The sequence below is a fragment of the Hippoglossus hippoglossus genome, chromosome 13 (genome assembly GCF_009819705.1).
Source record: "Hippoglossus hippoglossus isolate fHipHip1 chromosome 13, fHipHip1.pri, whole genome shotgun sequence".
Lineage (NCBI taxonomy): Eukaryota > Metazoa > Chordata > Actinopteri > Pleuronectiformes > Pleuronectidae > Hippoglossus > Hippoglossus hippoglossus.
Genome location: NC_047163.1, coordinates 11660220 through 11686524, shown reverse-complemented (window position 1 = coordinate 11686524; position 26305 = coordinate 11660220). Strand labels below are relative to the sequence as shown.

General features: G+C 40.4%; 2 protein-coding genes across 2 annotated transcripts; one reads left to right on the top strand and one right to left on the bottom strand.

The window, feature by feature from the left end:
- Window positions 1-397: 397 nt before the first annotated feature.
- On the top strand, window positions 398-10463 carry si:dkey-202l22.3 (7 transmembrane receptor domain-containing protein). The gene is made up of 4 exons (XM_034605152.1): window positions 398-682; window positions 6080-6543; window positions 7521-7918; window positions 9055-10463. Exons 2-4 carry the CDS (start codon window positions 6096-6098, stop codon window positions 9280-9282), a joined length of 1074 nt encoding a protein of 357 aa, XP_034461043.1. The 5' UTR covers window positions 398-682; window positions 6080-6095; the 3' UTR covers window positions 9283-10463.
- Window positions 10464-15709: 5246 nt separating this feature from the next.
- On the bottom strand, window positions 15710-21128 carry gpr184 (G protein-coupled receptor 184). Its single transcript, XM_034604286.1, has 2 exons — window positions 20837-21128; window positions 15710-17528 (listed from the first exon to the last, which is right to left on the bottom strand). Exon 2 carries the CDS (start codon window positions 17484-17486, stop codon window positions 16467-16469), a length of 1020 nt encoding a protein of 339 aa, XP_034460177.1. The 5' UTR covers window positions 17487-17528; window positions 20837-21128; the 3' UTR covers window positions 15710-16466.
- Window positions 21129-26305: the final 5177 nt, after the last annotated feature.

The following is a 26305-nucleotide window of genomic DNA, read 5'->3' as shown; positions in this document are numbered from 1 at the left end:
GGTCATCATCATTATGAGATAATTAATCTGTTACTAATTGTTAAATTATGCAGAGGAAGCAAGTGTATTTGCCGTCTTCCTCAGTTTAACCCAGCTGGAATTTCTTTTTCTTTTACTGTTCAATACCTGGATATTCTCATCCACCTCTTCTTGTCCCAGGGGACAAAACGGTAAATATGAGTCTGTCCCCTTTTCACTGGTGTCTCATCTTCTCTGTCATTCCTTGGAGACTCTCCAGGCAAACAAGGATTTCTTAAAGCAAATAGAGCAAAAAAAACTTGTCCTCTCTCCAGAGGGACAAGCAATAGGTTGTGGCACAGGTGTGTGTTTGTGTATATATGTGAGGTGTGAAAGTGTGTGGATCCAAAATATGCTAAATAAAGGGAGAATAGGTAGGAGGAGGAACAGCTTATGGGTGATTGCGGTGGTAATGTGGGTCCCTCTTCTTTCTCCCTCCCTCTGTCCCTCTGAATCTCAGTGCTGAGTGAGACAACACCGTGCCTGCCCGACTCCTCAAATCACTGTGGCGTTCTATAAAAGCTGCAGGGAAGCTTGATGTAAGATCTGCAACCAGAGAGAAACGGGGTGAAGAAAAGGAGAAGAAAATCCACTCATATTGCTGAACTGCAGAGACGCCACACAGGGATTTTCTCGGTGTCTCCGGTCTTGAACATTTGCACAGGTAAGATACAATTCACTGCACGCATTGACATTAATGACTTGCTCAAGTAAGGACACACACACAAAAACATAGCACCATCATTCTTCCACACATGTTCATAGTTGTCTAATTAGAATTTATTTTTTTAAGTCAGATACCATTCAGCTTGTTGATTCAAGTACTATCTTATAAGAAGCCACATTTTATAATCAATACGTTCTTTGTTTTGAGGCTGGACAAAATAAAGAAGCGCCTTATGATAAATGACCTGAATCTCAAAGTTACTTACAATCACTGCCAAACAAAGACTGTCCCAGATTCATCAATAATGACGATTTCACAGGTTTAATAGTCCTGCACTTCTGTGTGTGAGCTTTCAGGAGCATTAGCACGACAGCAGAGCACCAAAGCATCTTTGTTCAAGTCCCAGGTGCAGACAGGAAGACCGACTGAAAGCCACAGATTAAATTCTATATAACGGAATTTTTGTGCCCAATAAAATATGAGCCTGTGGGGTAATTGCGTGACATATTATTGTGCTTGCGTGGGGCATGTGTATACATACATGGATTAGAAAGATGATGCATTTCAGCAGTATTCATGCAAGACAAAACATTTTTTCCCCTGCAAAGCATATAATTGCCCATTGTATTCATATGAATAAATTCATACACATTAATATTTAATATTTAATGGTATCAAAAAAATATTAACAGATGGGCAACACTTGATAAATTCTGCTAGCAGGCATTCAGCCTAACACAACTAACCTTAAACCCTAAATGCAGATTTTGTTTTTCATTCCCTGAACGTTTTTGGGAAATGTGTATATATGTGTTTGGTCATCTTAAATCATGTTTCGCTGTTCCTTGGCGGATGTTATTTAGAGAGGTTTTGACCTCTCCTAATGAAAGGCTCAGCAGCCGATAATAACATTTGGCCAGCAGTCGATCATTAGCCCTGCAGAGAGACATTCTCACTGCGGTGTGAAACTTCAGTGTGACTCTCAAACACCTCACACTGTCCAGTATCTGGTTCAGACTTTCATAACCATGCAATTCAAACATAACGTTTAATTTATGGAGATTAAGTGTTAGAAATTAGATATCTATATTTGTAGCACAAATTGTTTTACATTGTAGTATTTGCACTAAAACACATTTTGTGTGGCAATCGTGAACAGGAGCAGACCTATGTTTCTGATTCAATTATTGATCAGAATTGCGTATCACCAATTTGACCTTATTTGGCCCCCAACTCTCTGATGCCTCTGCACTCTCACAAAGATGGAAATGCAAGATTGATATAAAGGGCTCAGGTCAGGAAATGTCAGTGGAGGCGGTGAGAGTGAAAATGTTAGGACAGAGCGGAGGAGAGAGCAGTCTGAACAGAGTGAGAGCCATCATGAGCTGTCCTTTCTGTTTTGCATTTGGAGGGTTCTCAATTCTCCTCACGTCTCACAAATTAGCTGCCTTCGGTTTCTACATAGGCCACGGTAACAGCGTTATTAGGCAAGGGTGAGTTTCTTCCAGGCGTTGAGATGAAGTAGCCAGCAAGGAACCAGATGGGATCAGAAAACCTATTCCTACGTTGATTGTGGACACGTGCAGAGGAAATTAGAAATCGAGGACACAATAACATCTGCATCTGACAGTAGCTAGATCCAACATGGAGAGAGCTGCTCTGTAAGAAATGGCTTCTAACAGGATTAAAATTGGACATGGCACATTTCCAATATGCCCCTTCTAGCTGATTGCATGGATGTGTGACACATATTGAATCTCTGCAGTGGAACCACCTGTTAAAGATTTTACCAACTATTTGAATCATTCATTCACACAGTGATGGGGTGGGAAAGCTCAGCTGTGCTGTAACCACCTTTATTGAAAAAGCTTGTTCATCCTGAGAATTGTGAATGAAAACACCTCAGCTACTGTGTCAGTTCTGACAAACCTGCAGCAGCTGCTCAGTGGGTTTTAACTATTTCTTTTCCATTTATTATACATCAATGGTAGAAGCAAACAAAAGTTGCACAGCCTAAAATATCAGCCTATAATCTTTCGCTGATGTCAAGTGGGTACAGACCTGCGTCACTGATGTCAAGATGTGGTCCATTATCACACATCAAACCATTCAGTGACACATCCTGCCCTTCAAGCATCTGCATTCATGTTCACTTAGAGTGATCCGTTCTCAAATGTGTCCTCAACGCATCTTGGGGGTGTTCACTCGTGTACTTCACGGTTCCCTTTTGATCTGATCCTGAGATGATCACCAGGTCAATTAAGATTCATGGATCATGGTGAAATGTCTCAACAACTACTGGATGGATTGAACCCAATCGACGCTAGGATGCTTCAGGATGCTTCCATTTGTATGAATTCAGCTCCCACAAAATATATGAGGCCATGCGATGAATAAATATTTCTTGCTCAAGCTGAACTATTGACATCTTTAAATCGATTTTTTGCTGCCCTGGGCAAATTGTGCCCAGCTAGATATTTCTATCAAAAAATCCAATAGGAATCAAACATTAAGAAGCAGATCTCATAAGATTCATTCAGCATTTTCTACCTCAGTCCTGTCTAATATCAGTCATATCCCACCACCTTTCTAAACACATTGCTTTACTTTGAAATATCGCTGTAAGTGTTCTTTTATGGTCAACCACACGTGCCAATACAATAATTCAACAAATTATTATTAGATGTATTCTTAAATGTTGATAAATTATAAATAAATAAAGCTTGTTACATCCCCTGGCTAATTTGCATAATTTGACCTTGTTTTTACCAGCTCAAGCCCAAAGTGTCATCGAGAGACTAAAGAACTAATTAAATCAAAAGCGTGAAAAATGGAAATGCAAATGTGAAAGGCCTTTTAAATGTTTACAATCTGTCACTGCGATTATTTCTGCATTTGAAGTGGATATTTACATTCCATCATTCTATTTCATTCTATTTTTATTACCTGTTAATGGTGTTTTGTAAAACCCTCATAATTTAAACTATATATTGATGCATTAGTATTTCATCTGTTTCATCTGTTTACATCTGTAAACTACTTTTTCTATTGCTATTAAAATATCAAAAACAGGTCAACACAGAGAGTGGTTTTGGGCAGCAGGATGTTCAGGTGCTGCAGGAAAATCACAACATGTAACAGCAGAGAGTCGGCTTCAAAACATCTCTTCCCCCAGGAGTTTATTTCTGAACAGGAAAGTCACTTTCAAATTCAAAGAACTGAGCCTCTTCTCAATCAATATGTACTTTCAACGGCCGTCATGAAAAGACCTTTCAAAGGGAAATAATAACGATACAAAAAACCCTGAGACAGATCTACTCCACTTACCAGTATACATTGTATAAAAATAAGCTGTGACAAAGGTTAGGGTTATATATATTTTTTCATTTTCAAAAGAAAGGCACATTGACAGACGTCAGAAATCATTGTAAGTGCAGGCCGTGATTTAGCAGGAGCTGAGGGAGTTTGGTTTTTCAGTATCGACTGAAATTCTATTTTTTTTATGTCTGAGAAAAAGTTAATATTTCATATTCTTACAAACCAAAGCAGTTGAGGTTTTAAAGGTGAGCATGATAGTTTTATTATTAATGGGAGTTGCTGAAGTGGCCAGAAATGGGATTTCACAGCTATTTGAAGAATGTGCATAATGTTCTATGGTAGGATAAATCACAAGGTATTTGCCTGCATACAAAATCCTTTATCCATCATCTCTCTGGAAAGATGAGTGAATCTTTGTAACATTCCTCATGAGGTGTCATTTTAATCTCAAAACTGAACTAATTTATATTCACATACAGTCTGCTGCAGGTTTAAACTACAGATGAGATTCAGTATCTTGAAACGAATCAAAATAAACCAGATCTCTGCACAAGCATTAAAGAATGAAAGAAGGAATATGATTCTATGAAATGCTTGGGAGGATTGGCCTAAGGGGAAACACACACATTCTCCCGCATCAGAGCAGTTTTGTGATGGGATTTGGATCGAGGACAACATAACCTTGCATATGCACTCACTGCGTACATGGGTCAAATAACAGCTGCCTGGCCACACAGGAAAACACCATGCAGTCTAATGATTTTAGGAAGAGAGAACTGGAGCGGCATGAGGCAACAATGTCGAGTGAGATGTCAGAGAAATGTGACAGACAGGTATGATCACAATACTCATATTTTATGTGACTTGCAGTTCCTGGGGACGTCATAACTCCAATGTACATCGCAAAACCCTTGTAACTGCAGAACTTGTTTAAAATCCTCATGATTTTTAAGTTTTCTTTAATTTGATTCATTTTTTTAATTGTAAAGCAACAAATCACAACATGCATTATCACACAGCACTAGTTCAAAAGATACAATATTATAGGAGAAACCCAACAGTTCCCACAACAGCAAACATTTGGTGAATGTAGAGGAAGAAAATACCAGCTAACTCCAGACTCGGTGTAGGCAGCCATCTGCCTTGAACTTGTTGTTGTGAGAAGAGAGAAATTTGAGCGAGAGAGAGCGAGAGAGAGAGAGAGAGAGAGAGAGAGAGAGAGAGAGAGAGAGAGAGAGAGAGAGAGGAGAGATGGGTGGAAATCAGTAGAGAGAGACAAGGTTTTTATAATGAAAATAATTATAATTATATTTACAGATCTAATTATATAGCTCTGGATTCAGAGATAACTGCAGAATAAGAGAGAGAGAGAGAGAGAGAGAGAGAGAGAGAGAGAGAGAGAGAGAGAGAGAGAGAGAGAGAGAGAGAGAGAGAGAGATCCAGTGTAAGTTGTACGCACAGTGCAAACAGGAACTGCTAATAGATAATTTGTCATAGTTTGAAATGAGCCAGTTTGTAAAAATGTTAACAAATATAAGTTGAAAATTAATGAATTTTTGAAATGGTTGCATGGCAACATTAAACTGTCTCTGAGGCTAAACTCCCCTCTTCTTGCTAATCCCACAATTTCAGTTACATGCGCTCTCACTTATTTCCCCAGAGACCCTTTAAAAGGCCAGTTATTAACCTCTTGTGCAATATCCACCATCAGGTCATGAAACATCAGTCACTCGCATGTTTGCCGCTGCACCAGAACAATGGAGGTGAATAGAATTTCACATACATTTTACATGGGATCAAAAAAGCTATATGTAAGAAATGAATTAACCACAACCCCATGTCAAATGATGCAGTGAACTTGTTTTTTTATTCTCTAGATTAGAAACAGTCAATTATTTTCGCTGTCACTGATATCTGCAGTGATCTCTGTCACACTGTGATTCAGTCAATTCCCTAAGAACGTGCGCAGGCATGTATTGATCATGCAAGCTCCACCAGCAGAATGACTAATATGAGGTTTATCAGTTACTTGCTGTCTATTGGTTTATTATTGATTATGCTATCCTCTATACTTAGGTTGGTCTGCAGAGACATGGATATTTTCATGGATTTCAGTGTGACCAGTAACATCAGCCACGAAACAGGACAAGAAGGCAGCAAAAGCCAAGGACTCAACCGCAGCGACCCCCTGGACAGTTTCGTGGGCATGGAGCTTCTTCTGCGTTTCAAACCCCTCTTCTTACCTCTCTACTGCCTCGTAGTGGCCGTGGCCGGGGTGGGAAACTCCATCCTGTTGGCTTGCATCCTGGCTGACAAGAAACTCCACAATGCCACAAACATTTTCATCGGAAACTTGGCTGCAGGCGACCTGCTGATGTGTTTGAGCTGCGTTCCTCTGACGGTGTCTTACGCCTTCGACAGCCATGGCTGGGCCTTTGGGAGGCCCCTGTGCCACCTGGTCCCCTTGCTGCAATGTGCCACGGTGTTCGCCTCAGTGCTTTCACTCACTGCCATCGCCGTGGACCGCTATGTTGTTGTAGGTAAGAGCAATGGAAGTAACTATGTACAATTACCACCAAATACATTTTTAGGAACTTTACTTGAGCATTTTTCATTGTATGCTACTTTCTATCACTCCACTACATTTCAGAGGGAAATATAATACTTAACACTTCACTACATAAATTTGACTGCTTCAGTTACAAGTTCCTTTTACACAATAGACTATATATCAAACAATCTCCACCAAGTTGTGTTCTTTCCCTTCAAAACTCTCATGTGGTTTTCATTTTAGTGAATGTTTAAATGCAAATGATACAATTAAATGAAAGTTTAACTTAGATAAAAAGTCTAAAAAATGAAAGCTGATGTTTGTATCAGAACTTGTTTCCTCTTGCTTCTCCCATTAATCATCTGATGACCCCTCGGATTTATCTGGTGTCGCTATAAAGCCCAACTCAAAGTAGCTCCACCTGATGCAGCTACATCATGCTGCTGAAACACAGATGCTTCAGTATTAATCATCTAATTATGTCGTATATAATAATATATCAGTCAGAGGGAATAAAAAAATGTTCTTTCACTCTGATACTGAAACAACAGTTTGTTGCTAATGCCTATATATGCACCTTTAGCTGAGTAGGATTTTAATGCAGGACTTAGAATGGGGTATTTTTACATACATATTACATTACTTATTTCCTCACTGAGTAAAAGTGTCTTAACATTATTTAAAATGATTTAGGGGTCACTTTTATAATAATGAGATATGGATATTATATATCAATTAAATGATAAAAATCAGGCATATTTTAGGGAAATGATTTCTATGAGTTTGTGAAATTTGGTGCAGCTAGATTGAATTTCAGCCCTGGTAGAGGTAAGTGCTCTACTGAACCATTCTAGTTAAAAATAGGTTTTAATCTCACTTCTACTCATACTACATGTAATGTGTGAAATATTCATATGCTTTCATCTGTTGTACACAATGTCTGTGTTTGTTTCCTTTCTGTGTCAGCTCACCCAGTTCGGAAGAGGATTTCTGTGTGGGGCTGTGGTGCAGTGACTCTGGGTGTATGGCTCTTATCTCTGGCTCTGGCCGCACCTCCCTCTCTCTATACTCGCTATGTGGACCTGCGGCCGAGTGGTATCGACTTGGTGGTTTGTGAAGAATTCTGGCCAAATAGTGGCAATCTGCGGCTGCTTTATTCCTGCTTCATCCTCATAGCCTCCTATATGATCCCCCTGCTGTCCGTCAGCATGTCCTACTGTGCCATCACTGTCAGCCTAAAGCGCTATTCAATACCCGGGGAGCCATCCAACAGTCAGCAGCGCTGGAGCCAAAGGAGGAAGAAGACCTTCTATCTTCTGGTGGCCTCAGTTCTGGCCTTCGCCCTGTGTTGGCTACCACTGCAGGTGAGTCTACGGCCATCTCAGTTGGACTATCCACCTCTCTTACTCCATATCTGAAATGTTCAGTTTAGGAGATTCTAAGCACGACCTTGATTTGGCAGAGGCTTAGGAGGAAGATCAAGTTGACAAATATCTGCTTAGAAATAATAGACTCGAGAGCAGTGGAGTGATACAAAAAGGGTGAAGCCTTTACTGTCGACCAGATGATTAGATTTGACACATCACTGAGCACAGAAGCTCATCTACAGGTAATTGTGTCCACAAAACAAACGCTGCATCCACAATGAGCCTTGCAAAACACAAACAGATTAGGATCACATAATGGAAGAAGAATGCAGAGTTTATATTGTGGCGTTCTAGCACAGACCTTGGCCAGTTTCGAAGTTTTTTGAAGACCCTGCTGACAAACGGATCAAAAATTGTGGCAGCCTCACGTTTTACAAGTGTCTGCCCATGAATGGTTTGCAAGTAAGATTGGTGAAATGTGCCAAAAATGTCTGTGAAGATAAAAAATGCAAAGTCTGTGGTAAAGGAACCTCCCCTCTCCCACAGAAAGATAAGATAAGATGGGAATGATCAGAAAAGACTTTATTAATCCCGAAGTAAATTCTTGTCCCGGCTTGCTCCAAGATCAGAGTAACTGCACAATATAAAAAATAGAATAGAATACAGTGAATAAAACAATAACAAATTAAGCCTAAAAATATAAGGGCTAGCTGGCCAATCAGAGCAGACTGGGCGTTTAGGAGGGGGGTCTTAAAGAGACAGGAGCCTAAAGCGTTTCAGACAGAGGCTGAAAAGAAGAGCTGCAGCAGTGGACAGTATGAGGACTGTGATGTGTTTTATGAAGATTTGAGCATGTAAACATTTTTTAAGCAATAACCCAAATTAAAATTATTAACCTGAATACAAGCAAAATGTGTCTCCTTTAAAGCCTAAGTTTGCCAGTTGGGTAAATTAAGCAGTATCAGCATTCTACCTAGCACACCATTACTGCATGCATGGTTATCTACCCAGTGTCCCTTTGTTGTTGCACTACTATCCAGGGGAAGCAAAGTCATTTTCACAATCTTACAAATGGTATATTTTCAAGAATTCCCTACAGACTTTATCACAATTGTTGCCATGTCACTGTGTAGGTCCTGAACCTGTTGCTGGACCTGGACCCGGACTTCCACTTCATAGGGAAGCGCTACATTAATGTCTTACAGGTCTGCTGCCATTTAGTAGCTATGAGCTCTGCGTGCTACAACCCGTTCATCTACGCTTCACTGCACAGCAAAGTCCGCATGCACCTGAAAGGCTACCTCTGTCCTTGCCGCAAGCGTCAGAGCGCAGTGCTGGAGACGGCGACATCAAGGAGCTGATTTCAACCTGTGTCTGCTACTACTACTACTATTGCTGCTAATACTACTACTGCTGCTGATGATAATACTACTACTACTTCTACTGATGCTACTACTACTACTACTACTACTACTACTACTACTCACAAGCTAACACCTGCAACCCTAAAATGGATGTTAATGAAATATGAAGCTTCTCTGCATATATACATTTAAATCATTTTTACATCATTTTGTGACTTGTACAGTGTTACCAGAGGTAATTCTAAATAAGGTTACTTATTACAAACAGGAAAAGATCAAGTCCAGACTGGCGTTCATTTTTATGATGAAGAAGATTAAGTCATCCATTCGGATCCCTGTGCTTTTTTTGGACGGCTGAGCTGCTGGTGTCAACATTAAGCAGATGCTGCAGCATAAACATACTCTTTGGCTCTGACTTGTGCTGGATGCTGAGACCAGGGATGGTTACTGAGTTCACAGAGTCTGGTTTTATGTGAACACTATACGCTTGACTTCACGGGAGACATGGATTTGGAACATGAAGACAAGGCTAAAGACAAAATGTGATTTAAATGTCTCTTATATCCTATTTCAGTTATGTCATATTATATATTATGGCTAACATATAACATATCTTCTACATTATATTAGATTGCTCTCTTAAAATGCACATGTTTTACCTGCTATTTTACTTTCATTGTGTTATTTGGCTCCAATGTCTAACTGTGCACACAGATAAATAACTGTGTGTTTGTGTGTATGTAGCAGTACAGTTGTGTGGATCTAGGCCTGTATGCAGCAGTATATGCAGCTGAAATCTTAAAAGCCCTGCTTGTGAAATGTAATCAGTTCTAAATATATAATGGCTGAATGGCTGAATGGCAGTGAGGCTAATAAACGGAGTCTCATTGATTTGGCTCTGTCTGGAAAACAAGATTTACACAATGATCAATTCAATATTCAAACCATGAACAATAAAGCCAGCCATCAGTGTCGGTGTTCTGACGCCACTTCTGTTGCATTTCCATCAACTAAGATTAATCATTTTTTGTTTATCAAGTCAATTTCAAACACATCTCCTGTGAAAAAGATTCACCATGAGAAGCAGCTCTTTTGATCCAAATCACATTTAGGCCACGTGGATACTTAGTTATTATGAGGTCTACAGTTTTCACAATTATTATTACTGTTTATGATTTTATGATTTATGATTACCTTTATGATCGTCTATTATTTTTTCCGCAATTAAATGGAAGGTTGCATCTTTGCATTTCACACAATAAAAGCATTATAGCACACAGCACATTGTCTGTCTGCAGAAATACCACAACACTGTGTGTTCCATCCGCCCACAAAGAGGTGGCACAGGAGGCTTGAACCAAAATAACCAGAATCTATTGGTCAGCCTACTGACAGGAACCAAGTGACCCAGTGTAGCTTTAGCTGAAGGTGACAAGACCCAGATTTCCAGCCAATGCACCTGAGGCCAACTGTCACCTTTCAACAATCACATTACTTTGCTGCTCAGCAGACGAGACTGCGGTCAACTCCACTCAGTCTGATTCTTTCCCTGGTGGTGATTCTGAGAGGGTCTGCAGGAGTCACTGCTCCGTTCTTCACAGGGGAGGTCAGTTCCTCAACTGCCCTCATACCAGGCACAGTGTCCGTTCCTTGGTTATCATCTATCTTCCATCTATCTACCAACACTCTGATTATTTGCTGAGTGTCATTTGTGGTCATTTGACTGACATACCCACATCACACTTCATCACATTTTGTTGCTTTTGATGCATTTTTCAGCTGAGTCGTTTCCTCATTTCAAACCAGAGCCGCTTGAAGGGGAAAAAATCTAATATTTTGGAGAATGAGGTTGTTTATGTTGTAATTTTACATGAACAAAGTCCTGATTTTATGAGAATAAAGTTGTAATTTTAGGTTACATGTCATTTTAAAAGGGGGGATATCAGCCTGTCACCTGCATTGAAAATGAGGAGTGTGAAGCATCTTGATCAGTTATGATGCGGCTCTTAAAAATAAGAAACTAAAATAAACAAATAGCCAACAAACTGTGCAAAAACAATTACACGTAAATTATTGCACTGTGGACGTAAAAGTCCAAATTAAAGTATTATTTTTCTGCCTCTCACAGCAACAAGTGTGACGCTATGATGTAGAAAAATTCCATTCAAACAACACAAAGATGAAAAATAATTAGGATGCAGAGTTGATATTTTGTCCTCTTTTAATTATAGAGATCAAATTCTGACTTTCTGTGTCCACAGGACTGAGAGCTGCACCAGTTTATTCACTTCATGTGGTTGATTTTCATGAATATGCAAACTTTAATGTTTAACCTGACACAAGGTTGAGTGGATTCTGGCTGAGACCTGTTTGTATAAACAAACCTAGCTCCCTAATGTGATGAGTTAGAATTACGTTCCCCCATATATTGTGGTTAAAGTTTGTTGTACATAAACTTGCATGAGTGTTCAAGCACAATGACGCAATTAAAAAGAGAGAAAGTAACCGGCTGGCTTTATATTTATGCAGGTGTCAAAATATGTCGTACTTGTTTGTTCATTAATTTGTGTGTGAATTAAAAATGTGGGGAAATATTCTGTGTCTCTTGTTTGTAACTTTTTTAATTCATCACTTATTACACACCTGAAATAACTTTATGTTTCTGTTTTTGGTTTTTGGTTTTGAACTCCTTGGCCACTTTATCAGATAAACCTGTATAGAATAATGTAATCCAGCGCAACACTTAAATCGCATTAATTAGTGTGTTTGACACTTTTTGGTAAAACCTCATTTGTAACACAAAGGCGCTAATTACCCCCGGTCTCTTTGTTTGTTTGTTTTACTTTCTTTAAACAATGCAAGAGGTTCTCAGATTTCCTGGGGAATAATTTAGGGGAAAAAGTAGACATATAGGGGACTCATATTTATGACTGTGTGCACTTTGGTGCATATCCGGACCTAGTGGATTTAAAATGTGGTGAGTAGGATTTTTCCAGCTGCCATACTGTAATAAATAGGAGCTAGAAACGTGTAACTATCACCAGTGTGTAGAGAAGATCATGTGGATTCAGTGGGGAATAAACAGTTTATATGGATCTGTAATAGTTGGTCCAAACAAACATGATGGAGTGTTGGGCCTCGGTGGAGGTATATGCTCTCTACCATTGTAGAGTGTGCCATTCTATCTTATGTCTATCAATAAGGTTGTATTTAGTGGTCGTTTACTGGACTTTATTATATTGCAATGTGTTTCTAATATTTCCCCCTTGTGTTTTGGGGATGTCAAATCATAAGAAACACCTATCATTACAATGTAGCCCAGTTCATCACCTCAGCAAACATAACCTCAAGAGAAATAAAAAAAATGACCTCTCTGACAGTCAAAACTGAACCTTATCGTCCTCATGAAGGTAGAATCTATATATATATATGGAATTGGATTAGATTTTACAAGTGTATGTGATGTTTGGTGCTGTGCAGGATCTGTGTGCTGATGTGTTATCAGATGTTTATAACAGCGGCTGGCTGCTGCCTGCTGCCTGCTGCCTGCGGCGAGGCTGATGAGTGCTGAGTTTGAAAACTGGAAAACCAAACAAATTTTAAAGATAACACAATGTTTTTAGAGCTCAAAGAAAACTGCACGTAGAGGATTAGTATTAATTATTGCATATTCAACCTTACAGTTGTGCAAAAGTAGTAAACACATGAAAACCACTCTGATCAATTAATTTTATATGTTTGTTATCTACTCATTCAATATTGTAATTTTTTTCTCACTATTATAAATCTAATGAATCTTACGCCTATAGTGCAGTGTTTATTGTTTGTCTATATATATATATTTCTTTTAAGAATATAAGGTGACGTATAGATTATTTTGGGGCTGTAAATAAAGCTCACTTGATTTTATTTCCAATTTGAAAAAAACTAACGAAAGACATATCAAACACTTTTGTTTATCAATTCAAGTAGGCAGTAAAGACTATGCATTACTATACACTAACACTAACAGAAACACAAACTCTAGTGCGTGAGTTGCATTGGGAAAATCGAATATCCTGCCTATTGTGATCCAAATGAAATCTCTAATCTAACTAATCTGGGTTTGAGCTTGTGAAATGCGTTGTGTCTGTGTAAAATGGAGTTTGATTATAATGACTGGCTGTTTCATTAAAGACACAACAACAGTGTGAAGGAGGAAACCAGCGTTTAACAGAGGTTTTAACTGATTAGCAGTGATTGCTTATAACTTACAGCAGAGGAGATGAAACATTACTTTTTCTATTGTTTTGTTTGTTACACAGTACTCAGTGCTAATGTAACATTGTCTTAAAATAGCTTGAGTATATAATGCATTTAAACCAAGCCTGCATTATGAGCTTATGAGTCACAGCAGCTAATCAATGAAACTATTGATTTCCCAGGGAGTCTGGCTACAGCCTGACTTCGCTCATTAAAAGCTCAGTCGACAGAAAATGTAATAACTTGGGTCTAATGCCACCAGATGATGGAGTGCGGCCTCAGGTAATGTTTTTAAACTGCACTTCATGTCGCTCTTTCAAGAAGTGCTGCTTCATATTACATTAAGCCTTGACTGGTTAGAATACTGAGGTCAAATAATAGAGATCGAAGGACGTCATTGTTGAACCTCACATGGATTTGTATGAATAGGTTTTTCTTTCTTTTTCCATCCCTTTCTCTGCCTCTTGCACAGAGTGAGCTGTGGACCTGATGAAAACCTGATGTGGCAAATAAAACATCACCAGTTGAGGCTTGTCATTGTGTTTTCTATGCTTGTTTGTTTTTCTGTGAGCAAGATCATGCGAAAACGCGATGGATTATCTTGAAACTTGGCTGTCAGGGAAGAACCTGTTACATTTTGGTGAGGATCTGGATCAGGAGGCAGATCCAGGATCATTTTTTTCACTTTCTTGAACAGTGTGAGATAGGCCCTTTTTCAGCCCAGGCCAACAAGTCCAACTATCAATACTTACCATCTTAAAGCCATTTGCTCCAACTGAAGATATAAATCATTTTGATCAATCTTTTAAGGATTAGTTCAGGGATCACGTTCACCCAGTGACTAACATACACAAGGCTCGAGCGAGTATTTCGGGCAGCAGGTGCTTTACATGGGACTGACTTCAGAAAAAAATAGAATGGAACTCAGGAAGGCACATACCACCGCCAGGCCACAGAGCAGCAGGGGCGGATCCAGGGGCACTGTGCCCTGGCTGAAATCTGATTGGTCCCTGAAGTGCCCCTGGTCACTTACTAAAAATACCAAGAATAGATGTGACAACTTGTGAAGAATTTCTATTTTCTAAGCCTTCTTTGAATTACTCAATGTGCTTGAACAAGGAACACTTTTCAAAATATAATCAATGATGTGTGGCATATAACTGCATATAATTGGCCCCTTTATGTAAATTGTGGCCCCTTTATGGCCCCTGATTTAGAAAAGAATCCCCTTAATTTCAATCAAGCGAATTCAATTAGTTCAATCAAATATGTCTAATTTATTTCATCAAGATCTGTGAATTATTCCCTTGGAAAATGCAGTGAAGTCAAAAATGCCCTATCTCATAATGTTAAAACCAACTAACAAACCACCAAACAAGTTTTTAACACTGAACAACAACAGCAGCCTCGTCTCCTGAAAATATAACATATTTTAAAAACAAGTAATGCCGCCTAGAATATTCTTTTGATCAAGGTAATTAGGAAACTGTAAAAGAAGGTTTCAGACAAATACCAAAAGTTAACTGAAAATTATTTCACTTGTTTTTTCAATAGGATTTGAAAGACAAACAGAGTAATAATCCAGGAGACTGGGCTGCCTGTGCATCATCTACTGCGCAAGAGATTGGCTTTGTAGGCTTTAAGAGAATCCTACACCGCATCAGGGTTCATACTGTCCATACTGCTTATATGTCCTGTGGTCAGCTGGTGATGTATCGACGTGCAGCTTCACACACACATCAGATGGAGCGCACGAAAGAGCAAGATAGGCTTCGTCATACTTTCTTTTCAACTTGATTTTTGAACACTGTGTCTTGTCTGTCTCGGAAGCACGGCTTGTTTTCCTTTTTTCGTCCCTGTCAAATATCTCTCCATTTCATCCACGTCGCTGACCGAACACTATGGCTACGCTGAAAGCACGATTTTGTTTACTGTTCCGCCGTAAAAAAAGATTCCGTCACAACAGTTCCCCATCACATTTCCCCCTCTCGGTCGCGGCCCCACCTGTTATGCCTCCGCGCCCCACAGTTTGAGAATCACTGCCCTAACCTAACCACATCACATCACATCTTACCAGTAATCCTAACCAGGAGCTCATAAAATGATGTCATTAGGGCTGGACTCTGGTCACTGTTTATGCTGGAAAAGAGGCAACAAAAACAAGTATATACACACACACACACACTCGTTATGTACATTTATTACAGCCAACAAGAGAAAATTTGTTTCGTCTTTCGGGCTCGTTTTGTCTTGTATTTTCATCACCCACGCACCGGCTTGGCTCTCATCTGATCTTTCCTGAGCCCTTCACTCCCTGTGGAGATGTTTAAAATGTCAACTGCAACTCTGATCATCTCACAGTGTCTGCATGAACCAAACACAACCTAAAACCAGAGCACCTGATCCAACCACTGGTTTATTTGAGTTCACATTTAACACGTTTTACTGACAGTCAGACAGTCATGCTCATAAGGGCTTATTTTTACAGCATGCATCACAGTTAATGCATTATTTATACCAGGGTCACACAATCACAGTCTCAACATCCTTGTATAGATTGTAAGGAAAACACAAGGGCTCTTCAACTGCAGTCGTGTCCGTTCGCAAACACAGAAGTGGCCGTCGCTGGAGAACTCTTGGGAGAGCAGAACCTGGGGCTACAGTCCAATTACAGAGCTCTGAGATGCATTTTATTCAACCTCCGTGCAGGATATGAAGGAGGAGAAAAACAAAGGTGGCAATGCGGCTCTTTCAGTGGATATCTGATCGCACACAAAGGTTGATTAGGAATAATCCATCAATCCTCACAGGCTAAAACTGGAGAGGCAGACATGACTTTAAACAGCTACAGTATTATGCATAATCATGTACATGCTTACACACAAACACATATGCAAACGAATGCGCAGACGCACTTTTCCACTCATGTGCAGCTCGTTTTATATTAAATTAGTATTAGTTGTCTTTCCTCTGCTGTATGAAGCTAAAGTACAACCCTCCGCCCGTGTCTTTCTGTGCCTCCTGCAGCACAGTTTCACCTCCTCCCGGATCCCGTTACTGACCAGCGCGTACAGCACGGGGTCCACCACGCAGTTCAGACTGGACAGCGCCAGCGTGCACGAGAAGAAGAAGTGCATGTTTTGCTCAAACTGGCAATAGCTTCCTTTGGGATTTGTGTCTTCACTGTAAAAGTAGGCTAGCGAACGTGCGAGCAGGAGAATGTGATATGGAGCAAAGCAAATCGAGAAGATCCCAATCACCCCGAAGGACAGCATGCGGACCTTCCTCTTGGCCTGGGCACTCAGGCCTGGACTCTGGCCCACAGTAGCCAGCACCTTCCAGTAGCTCACCGCCAGCACCAGCAGGGGCAGCAGGAAGCCAACGGCCACTCTGATCAGGTTGAACACAGCAATGGGCGTCTCCATGGGGTAAGTCTCATAACAACGGTCATGGCTGTTCTTGTCATCGTGGGCATCTTTGAGGTTGTCATGGATCAGCACCATGATGTGCATCACCACCACTACAGCATAAACAACGAAACACATCACCCAGGCGTAGCGAGACGTGCGATGGGTCTTGGAGCGGAGCGGATACGTGACCACAATGCAACGATCCACGGAGATGCAGCAGAGCAGGAAGATGCTTATGTACATGTTGGAGTAGTAGAAGAAGCCCGCTACGCTGCAAGACATAACGCCCAGCTTCCAGTTGTGGTCCATGTGGTAATAGTTGATCCACAGGGGCATAGTGAAGAGGAAAAGCAGGTCGGAGAGGGACAGGTTGAGCAGGAAGATGCCCAAAATGTTTTGCCGCCGAACTTGTTGCCAAATGGGGCCCAGAGTCAGCACGTTGAAGACCAAACCGAATATAAAAACCAGGATGTAAACGGACATCAGGAGGTCACTGATGGGGCTCGCTCCAATTTTAACACACACTCCAGGGGATTGTGTGGCGTTCATTGCCCCTTTAGTTTTCTGTCTCGTTCCTGGTTAGAAATTCACCTGCAAGCATGAGAAAAGATCAAAAGAAGTTTGAATGAGTAGAAGTGACATAGGCAACACAAGCTTATTCTTACAATATCTCAAACTTGGACATTTTCTAGCCCCACCATCCAATTTCATGGTTGAGAGCGAACGGTGTGGTCGTCCTGTGATGTTTCTCAAAGTGACTCTCTTTGGCTCCACAGTGTATGGTGTGTGAGCAGAGAGTTGAGGTTTCCCCCACGAGAAGATGCAGACTTAGTCACGCTCGCTGATGATGAACATTTTGCATCCACGGTTGAAATAATAAATGCGATTGCCAAGATTGACTCCTTATCGCCTCAAGTGCTCTGTATGGAGAAAACATGTCGTGCATTTTCCTGTTTTTTATGGAAACTGAGAGCATTAAGGAGTAAATGCCGTGTGTCAGATGAATTCGATGTGGAAACCTCTAATCCCTACCCCCTGAGCCAATCACGGTAGTTTATGTAAATGCTGCTTCTTGTGAGTGGGTGTACAAATTGTTGTTGGTCTGACTCTGAGCGGCTGGCAGGGACAGTGGTGACTGATCTGGCAAAGTGAGCATTTGCATTTAATCAGTGCTTGATATGACTCAACTCCAGTTTATCTGTGCAACACATCCCACAGTCAGACTCATCCATCCATCCATTCATGCCTCCATACCGCTGAACCTTCGATGGCTGTGGAGGGAGCTAGTGCCAATCTGACATTGGGGCGAGAGCCAGGGTAACATACAGAGACCAATAACACTCCTACCTACACCTACTGTCAATTTAGAGTCTCTAAATTGAAAATGTATTTGGGCTATGGGAGGAAGCCGGAGAAAAACCCCACAGAGACACAGGGAGAACATGAAAACTCCACATAGAAAGACACGACCGCCCCAGGAACCTTCTTACTTTGACAGTGCCAACCACTGTACCACCGCGCAGCATCAGACTCGACCAGTCAATCTAAATGTATCCTCATAGAGACCAACTGACGGTCCAGCTCAAAGGGATAGATCACTCAAAAATGCTTTTGGAGTTCCAAGGATAAACAGAGTTAAAGCCAAATCCAATACAATTGAAGTAAATGGGGACCACTAAAACGCCTCCATGCTGCTCCTGTGGTGTCATTCAAATTCAATGTTTTTAGCCAAAATGTCCGCGTTTAAACACTGTTTTACCCCTGAAACTCCAAAAGTGTTTTGTTGACTCAAACACTCCATCGGCAAAGTGGTGAGTGCATAATGAGTGCATTTTTATTTTTGGGTGAAATTTCCATTAAATGCCTGATGAAACCATCAGCAGTGAGTGACCCAAGCGTCTCTCCCAGACAAAGGGGATTCAAATGTTTACTGTGGCTTGAAGAATAAGCAACTTCATCCATTACGTGAAATAAATAATTAATTCCTTCCCAGATTTATGCTGCAGGCGCGCAGTCTGACCCTGGTCCATTACAGAGCTGTGTGGGAGTGATTCCCACCTGTTAGGCAGACACATCCCAGACTCGTCTGTGTCGCTTCCTGTTCAAAATGTTCTGGTGCTGAAATGGCAAAGAAAGGCCAAATAGATAAATGTCAGCAGAGAATGGAAAATGATGAAGTCACTAATTTCTCACTAATGTAAATTCCTTGATTTTTTTTGTAAAATGACCTAAAGTGGCGTCACTAGTCACCAGGAAGATAAAAAGCCGGACACAGTGGAGAAATCAGTCAGTTGCTCACAGACTCCTGAAGGACACACTGAGTGAAGGTTCTTTCTGGGTACTTGGGCGTCCTCCCACATTCCAAAGACATGCTAGATTTGAGGTTCGGCCAAGAATGACAGTAGGCATAAATATGCTTGGTTTGGATCAATCCCCAGGCAACCATCAGACCAGATGAGGCGATGGGTGGATTTCATAACACTGCATATTTATTATTAAATCCAGGTTTGATGAGGAAATACAAACAACTGACTTACTGATGGGACTACATTCTTTTTAAGACTTTCAAGTTGTCTTTTATTTTTCTATTAAACCTCGATGTCATTGCACTGTTTCCTGTGTAAATGAATTTTTTCATACATCTCCTCTCCTTGTTGCTGAAGAACATTTTCTTAAGAAATGTAAATTTTATCCTGTTGAGTTTTTCAGTTTTTCTCTGTGAGATCCAACAATATCAAATTAAGCCTTTGCTCTGTGTCTCTGTGGCATTTGGTCCTAACGCAGGCTCGGCCCGGTTGTGTTTATAGGCTCAGGAAGCCTCTAATGCCATTAATGTCCGCCCAGGGATAGGCTGCCTGGTCCAAATTCAATAATGGAGAAGCCATTTCGACTCAGACCATCTTCTGCAAATGATAATGTGCTCCTGCATGAGTGTGTGTGCGTGTGTTTTTTGTGTGTATGCATGTGGAAATGGTTTCGATGTAATGGATTACATTTTTAAACAAAGTGGTTCGGGAAACCACCACATTTGTAGTAGCGGAAAGTTTGATTCAGAAACCTTCCTTTTCTAAAACTATTCATCGGCTGCTGTTTAGTCATCAGTCTGACTTTATGACTAATCGCAAACTGTCGTACCAGGCCTGTAACTGTTCTGTTTTTTGTTTTTTAAATGTAGTTTCGTCTTCTCACTTCCTTTCTCTTCTCATAAAACAGGTATTGAACTTGTCATGTATTTTTCCCATGAAAAGCATCCATGACCTTATAGAGGCTTACTTCTGGTCCAAGCTTCAGCCCATCCTTTCGTCCATCCGAGCCAGTATTTGTTAATATTATGAACTGAACTAAGCCTCGTTGTTATTACACAGCCTGTCACCAGTGAGGCGTTAAAAGAGCAAAACTTCAGCCGTTTCTTCCCTAGACGAGAATGTGCTGCGTATCAAACCACCTTTTTTTTTAAAGAAGAACTGGAAATGTGCTTTTCATTTCACGCTCTATAGATCCCGAGTCTGTAATTCAAAAGTGTCATAATCCACCTGTACGGCAGATCCTCATGAATTTCAACTATTTCCTCTTTTCAAGCAGTTCCCTGATGCACTCTCCAGGCTGTTGAGCTAACCACCACCTGAGAACCAACATTTCGAATTAGCTTTTGCAACATAGACTCACAGAGCCTGAAGCGTGTCATCTTTCTCCTGAAGTCCACCGGGGACTCAAAGACAACTAGCAGAGTGAGATAACAAAGTCAATTTAATACTTTTAGCACCTTGCTTGAAAAGAATTTAAACAACAATGAGTCACATTTTAACCTTTTTTTTTTTTTTTTGCTGTCACTTCTTTTTTAAAGTTCATAATTCCCAGACACCTTACATCCAGAGCTGTAGAATCAAGAATGACCTCACCTGTTGTTTCTGGTAAGAGGTGTGTCTCCACTGTAAAAAAGAAAGACGTCCACGGGGTGAAAGGTTTCCGACAGATTCCAGAGCTGTGTCAGGTTTGGCAGAGTTCAGTGTAGGAGGGTCAAAGGACGAGCGTCAAGAGACTCTTCACAGCCGCTGACACGCAGCCAAGCCACTACTGTAACACATGGCGCTCTCAGATGATCACCAGAGCATTACAGGTAATGGTCAGCTGGCTGAGATGATTTGCCGTGGACAGGCAGAGTTGAAATGTCAGCGAGGGGTGTGGAGAAGGGGTGAGACGAAGTACAAAAAGCATGTAGGAGGGAGGGAGGGAGGGAGGGAGGATTATTTTTTTGCACATGTGCACAACAGAGGAAGTAGGCTACAGGGGTGGAGAGTTATGGTTATAAACTGTTAGACAACAGATCTGCAGATGTCAAAGCCTCTGAGAGATATTTGAAAAGGAAAAAAAAAGATGTGAGCAGTGTATGTAAAGGAAATGGAAATTCTGTGGGCAGAAAGCAACAGAAAAGTCACGGAAACACAAGCCTGGTTTCTTTGTTTCACTTCTTTGGAATAGCCAGTGTTGATGTAAATCATGATGAACCCATACTGAATTATTTGAAAATGCTCTTTGTTCATCATATTTCTGTCACATAGTGTTGAGTCCTTATGTTGATCACCCTCAGACCAACTCAGTGTATGAAAACTGAAGTGCTAAACACTAAAACTGTCAAGAAGTGAGCTGAGACATGATTTTCAGGTCACGAGCTCTGTGCCAGGCACCGATAGGAACAATACGGTTTTTCAGACATATCATTTTACCCAGAACAACCCTGCACCAGCACGGTGTCCGAAACTCTTTCAGTGTTTATGACAGAAGAATCTGAGACGGGAGTCTGCAACCTATCTGTTAAATGTGTTGGATAAATATTTACTGCAGCTGTGGATGCTGTGTATTTTCCTTACAGCGTGGATGCATACCTGAGGTCAGCAGCACAAGTAACGGCGAGAGGGAAAGAATATTTTCTATTTTTTAAGGATCATTTCAAAAGAGGCTTCTATCATCCATCAGTTTGTTTTCTCTCTCTCTCTCATAATAGAGGCTAAGTGAGTGTTTCAGAGTCTGGCTCTGCAGCAGTAAATCATATTTGTGGTGACTCTGATGAAAAAAAAGGCAAAAAGAAGGACGTTGGCGAATGGGTTTTTGCGGGTACCTGTATTAGTTGGGCTGACAGTTCAATTTAGCCGATGCAAAAAGATGAGAGTAAAGCATTGGTGACAGTGTTTTCATCATTTTCAAATGATTTCTGCAGTCTTCAGAAGCCAGACACTTTACATCAGCGTGATAATAAAAAGTTGAAATCTGACTTTATGAGATGCATTACATCAACTCTATCTAGACAGTGTAAGGCTCAAAGGGCAGATTTCTAAGTAGCACATTACTATGTGCTACTTAGAAATCTGCCCTGGGTGAGTTCATGAACTCTGGAGCAACTCGTGCACTGAGCTTTTCTGTCTCTTTTATGACAGTTGGATTGTCTCTGGCACGAGGACCAAAGAAACGTCACATAAAAAACAGTTATACTGACTGTTGAAGCCATTTACACTGTAGAAAAATTAAAAAGTTAGAAAACTCAAAAATTCAAGGCAACTTACTGCACTAGATTTGAATTTATTCATTTATAAGACAAAATATATTTTTTTAAGAAAGGTTTTGCCAACTAATTATCTTTTGTTAAGATCACTTATCTTTTATTATGATAGAAACTTGTTTTCAGTTCAACATACAAAGAATTCCAAATAGCATTCATCCTGGCTTTTTAAAGGCTGTATTTTATATAGTGCTTTTCTATTCGATCAATCAAAGCACTTTTACATTACTAACCCTCCGGTTGTTGGACGGCCTTGCTCTACCTCCTGACCCAGTCGCCCACTACCTGAAAGGATTGATTCTAAAAGGATTCATTACATTTGATGGACTGAATAGTCACACAACACTGTTTCCGTAGAAAGTCTGATCATGTCAAAAAGCCTCAACAAATTACAAACAGTGAACTTTAGACCTCACACTTTACTTTTGGAAATATGGTTTCACAGGTAGTTGAGAAACTGCATGTAGACACCTCTTCTGACATCCTGTCTCGATTTTGGTCAGACTTTCACAAAGGTGCAGCACAATCATGTGTTTTTCCCATTGTATGTAGTTAGGTTAGTTGACGCTAAAACTCCGGTACGTTTCTAATGCCATTAAATATTATTTTTCCGTTTATCAAAAATCATATTTAAATTGAGCTATTTCAACTGTTTGTTTTTACAGTACTTTGAAACCAATGATCTCTGAGATAAACTCAAGTGTCGGAGTTCATTATACACACTCACACCTGAAGAGAGGCGTGAGTGTGACTAGAGCAGGAAGTGGCAGCACTTTACGATGATGAATAAACCGAACTGTGTTATATTTAGAGGGACGCCTGTGCTTATGATTGTGATGTTGTATAACATAGTAAAACATTATAAAGACGTGCCTTCATACAACTACTTTGACGACCATAAAACATTGTGTGTGCTTTCACTTTAATACTGAGACTGTGCTCGGTTGTTGTGTGTGGTCTTTCAATCTTAAAAGCCCATCACAGGACAGGGTTTGACATTTCAAAACTTGCAGGTTGAAATCTTGTAAAGGTCAAGTAATGTGCAGTGTGGTGAACTTTTTAAAATGACGTAGCGGGTAAAACTTACCACTCTGGTCCTCTTCATTTTCTTTCCTTGACTTTCAGATGGTAAAACGCAAGATGTTTTTCTCTATCGATACATCGAAAGCTGTATCTATTGAGTACTTGGTCTTTCTCATTGAAGCACACAGTCACTAAAAAAAACCACTAACACCTGCAAACATCTGGATTTTGTCTGCAATGTGAATGGATACGATCTGCATTCACTTCCGGGTCAAATGCAATGGACACAGGTTTTAATCGGCTTCGATCACTAACACGTTAATTTGGTAAGAAGTTGTTGTGAGAGAGCAGAAAGGCAAACTCCTCTACTGGCAATGGCAAAAAAGTCAATCAGCTTTTTATATAGGCCAACCTTTTCCCGACTGACTTATTATGTCTTTTAATACAGATTTCATTAGTAATGATGTTTGTATGAGGGACAAAATAAACTTGCTTTTGTTATCAGCTATGATTATAAGTTTCATTCAACAGTGTTTTTCTTTGCAAAACACACGTTCTGAGTGAGCCTTCAGCTTTTGCCTCTGTCAGACAACTGGTTGCAATTTGCTATAATTTGCAAATTGTTTCCGTTTTTTTTTGTTTATTTATCCTTGGAAATGCATTTGGCCGGAGCGTGAGGGCAAACTCAGCAGCTGGCGGAGCTTTTTAATGCACTGGATGGATAAAACGCAGGTCATTGCCTCTGCACAGCTACAGCAGCTAATGAGGAAGGGCGTTCAGAATGTGTGATCATGTTACACAATTAGAGACTGAAAGATATCCAGAGTTCAGCACTTCCTGCAACAACAAAATCATCTAGTGAGCAGATCACAGAGATTGTTATTCACGACACATTTTTCCTCAACACGTTCAGAAGCGTATACGGCCTCCTGTTAATGCTCTTTAGCTGTATGATGAGAATATCTGGGGAATAACCTCTTGAGCACAAAACTAATTGGATTTTGATTTTAACACAAGATGAAACTCATTTTCTCTTGTAGGCTGTAATAAATTAACATATCATGTGTGTGTATTGGTGGGGGTTTCTTCTTATCCAAAGCTAAGCTAAAAAATCCAAACACTAGACTCCACTGAAGCTGTGATGAAATGAGCGCTGGGAGGTCTCAGAGGTTTAAGATGACCAAACCCTGAAAACACTCGATGACAAAAGCAATCAGGAGTTCTTTCTGTCTGAAATGAAACAGATACATTAGTTTATTGTTTTGGTCTCACAGGATACTTCTGCGGCGGCTGTGGCTGAGGGGTAGAGCGGTCGTCCTCCAACCTGAAGGTCGGCAGTTTGATCCCCAGTCTTCCCCATCTGCATGCTGAAGTGTCCTTGGGCAAGATGCTGAACCCCGAATTGCCCCTCATAGAACAACAAAGTGCTGCTAATAGATGCACTGTGTGAATGGGTGAATGTAAAAAACTGTACTGTAAAGACCTTTGAGTGGTCATCAAGACTAGAAAAATGCTATATAAATACAAAACCATTTACCATTCTGGTGATGGTCTAGATTTTTCTTATTTTCGTCATTATACAAAGACAATTGGACTTTAAGGTTCTTCAAGAAGTTTCACTTCTGAGACTCTCTGAGGTTTCTACGTTTTATTCCACTATTCATATTTCTTTTTTGGTAGTTTTTTATGAGGCAGATTGTGATATGTGAATATGGGCTCTTCAAATAAATTTTGATTAATTGATTGGTTGATTGATTGATTGAGATATTGTTTCGGAGGGATTTCTTAGGGAATTATTAATGGCTCTTGATGAAAAAACTGTTGGGCCTTGGTGTTTTGTGTGTAAACTATGTTGTTTTTATGAACTGTATAAGTGTATCTTAAACGCCTGAAGTCACCCACAATACCAGTTGCCATGGTAGTTGAAAGCGTAGGTACAGTTTATTTCAAATTAAGTAATTCTTTTATTTCCTGAGGTTATCACTTAAACCTGCAGGCAGAATGCATTGCACTGAGGTGAACTCCGATTCGCCAAGTCATTCTCCTCCTCCAGCGAAATGGCGACGCTGCTTTTTTTGCCAAACAGATGGAGCTATTCAGAAACTAACTGGTGGAGCCAGGTCAGACAGTCGTGTTGCTGATGACAAACCTGCCTACACACACACAAAGAGAGAGAACGAGTGTATCTGGCCGTGTTTGACAACGATGATGGGTGCAGTGTAGGCGGAACAAGGGTGCACTCTTACTAGAGGAGCTGGCTGAAGTGCACTCATCACAGAAGAGAAAGAAAAAAATTCCTCTCTTGGCCTCCATAGCCACAAGGTTCTCTTAAGTTCCACTTGGCGTGTGAGCTGTAATGTATAAAATTAATGTCTTTGTCCTCTGACAGCTTCACAGCTATTTCTATGTGTGTGAATTTGACTGCCTACATCAGTCAATCATATTTTAAGCCCCTGTTGCATGCACCCACGTTTGTTTGCATATTGTATTGCGTATGCACAGTAGCCTCAAATCAGAAATGATAGTCTGCATTCGGAAGTTCGTCAGAGAGCCACAAAATAATGAGACTGCCGAGTGTGAGTAGAAGGTAAATTATTCCTGCAGCACAAGTGCTACTTATTCTTTTGTTATTCAAAGCATGTCTATTCCTCTGTACACGGCCTGAGTGACGGTAAAGGTCCTTCCTACTTTAATATATCACTGACAAAAGCAGATTGTCTGTATTAGAGCCTGACCCGTAACATCAGTTACCTTTCACAGATGTGCATTTATGTTTAAATGCTACGTTAAT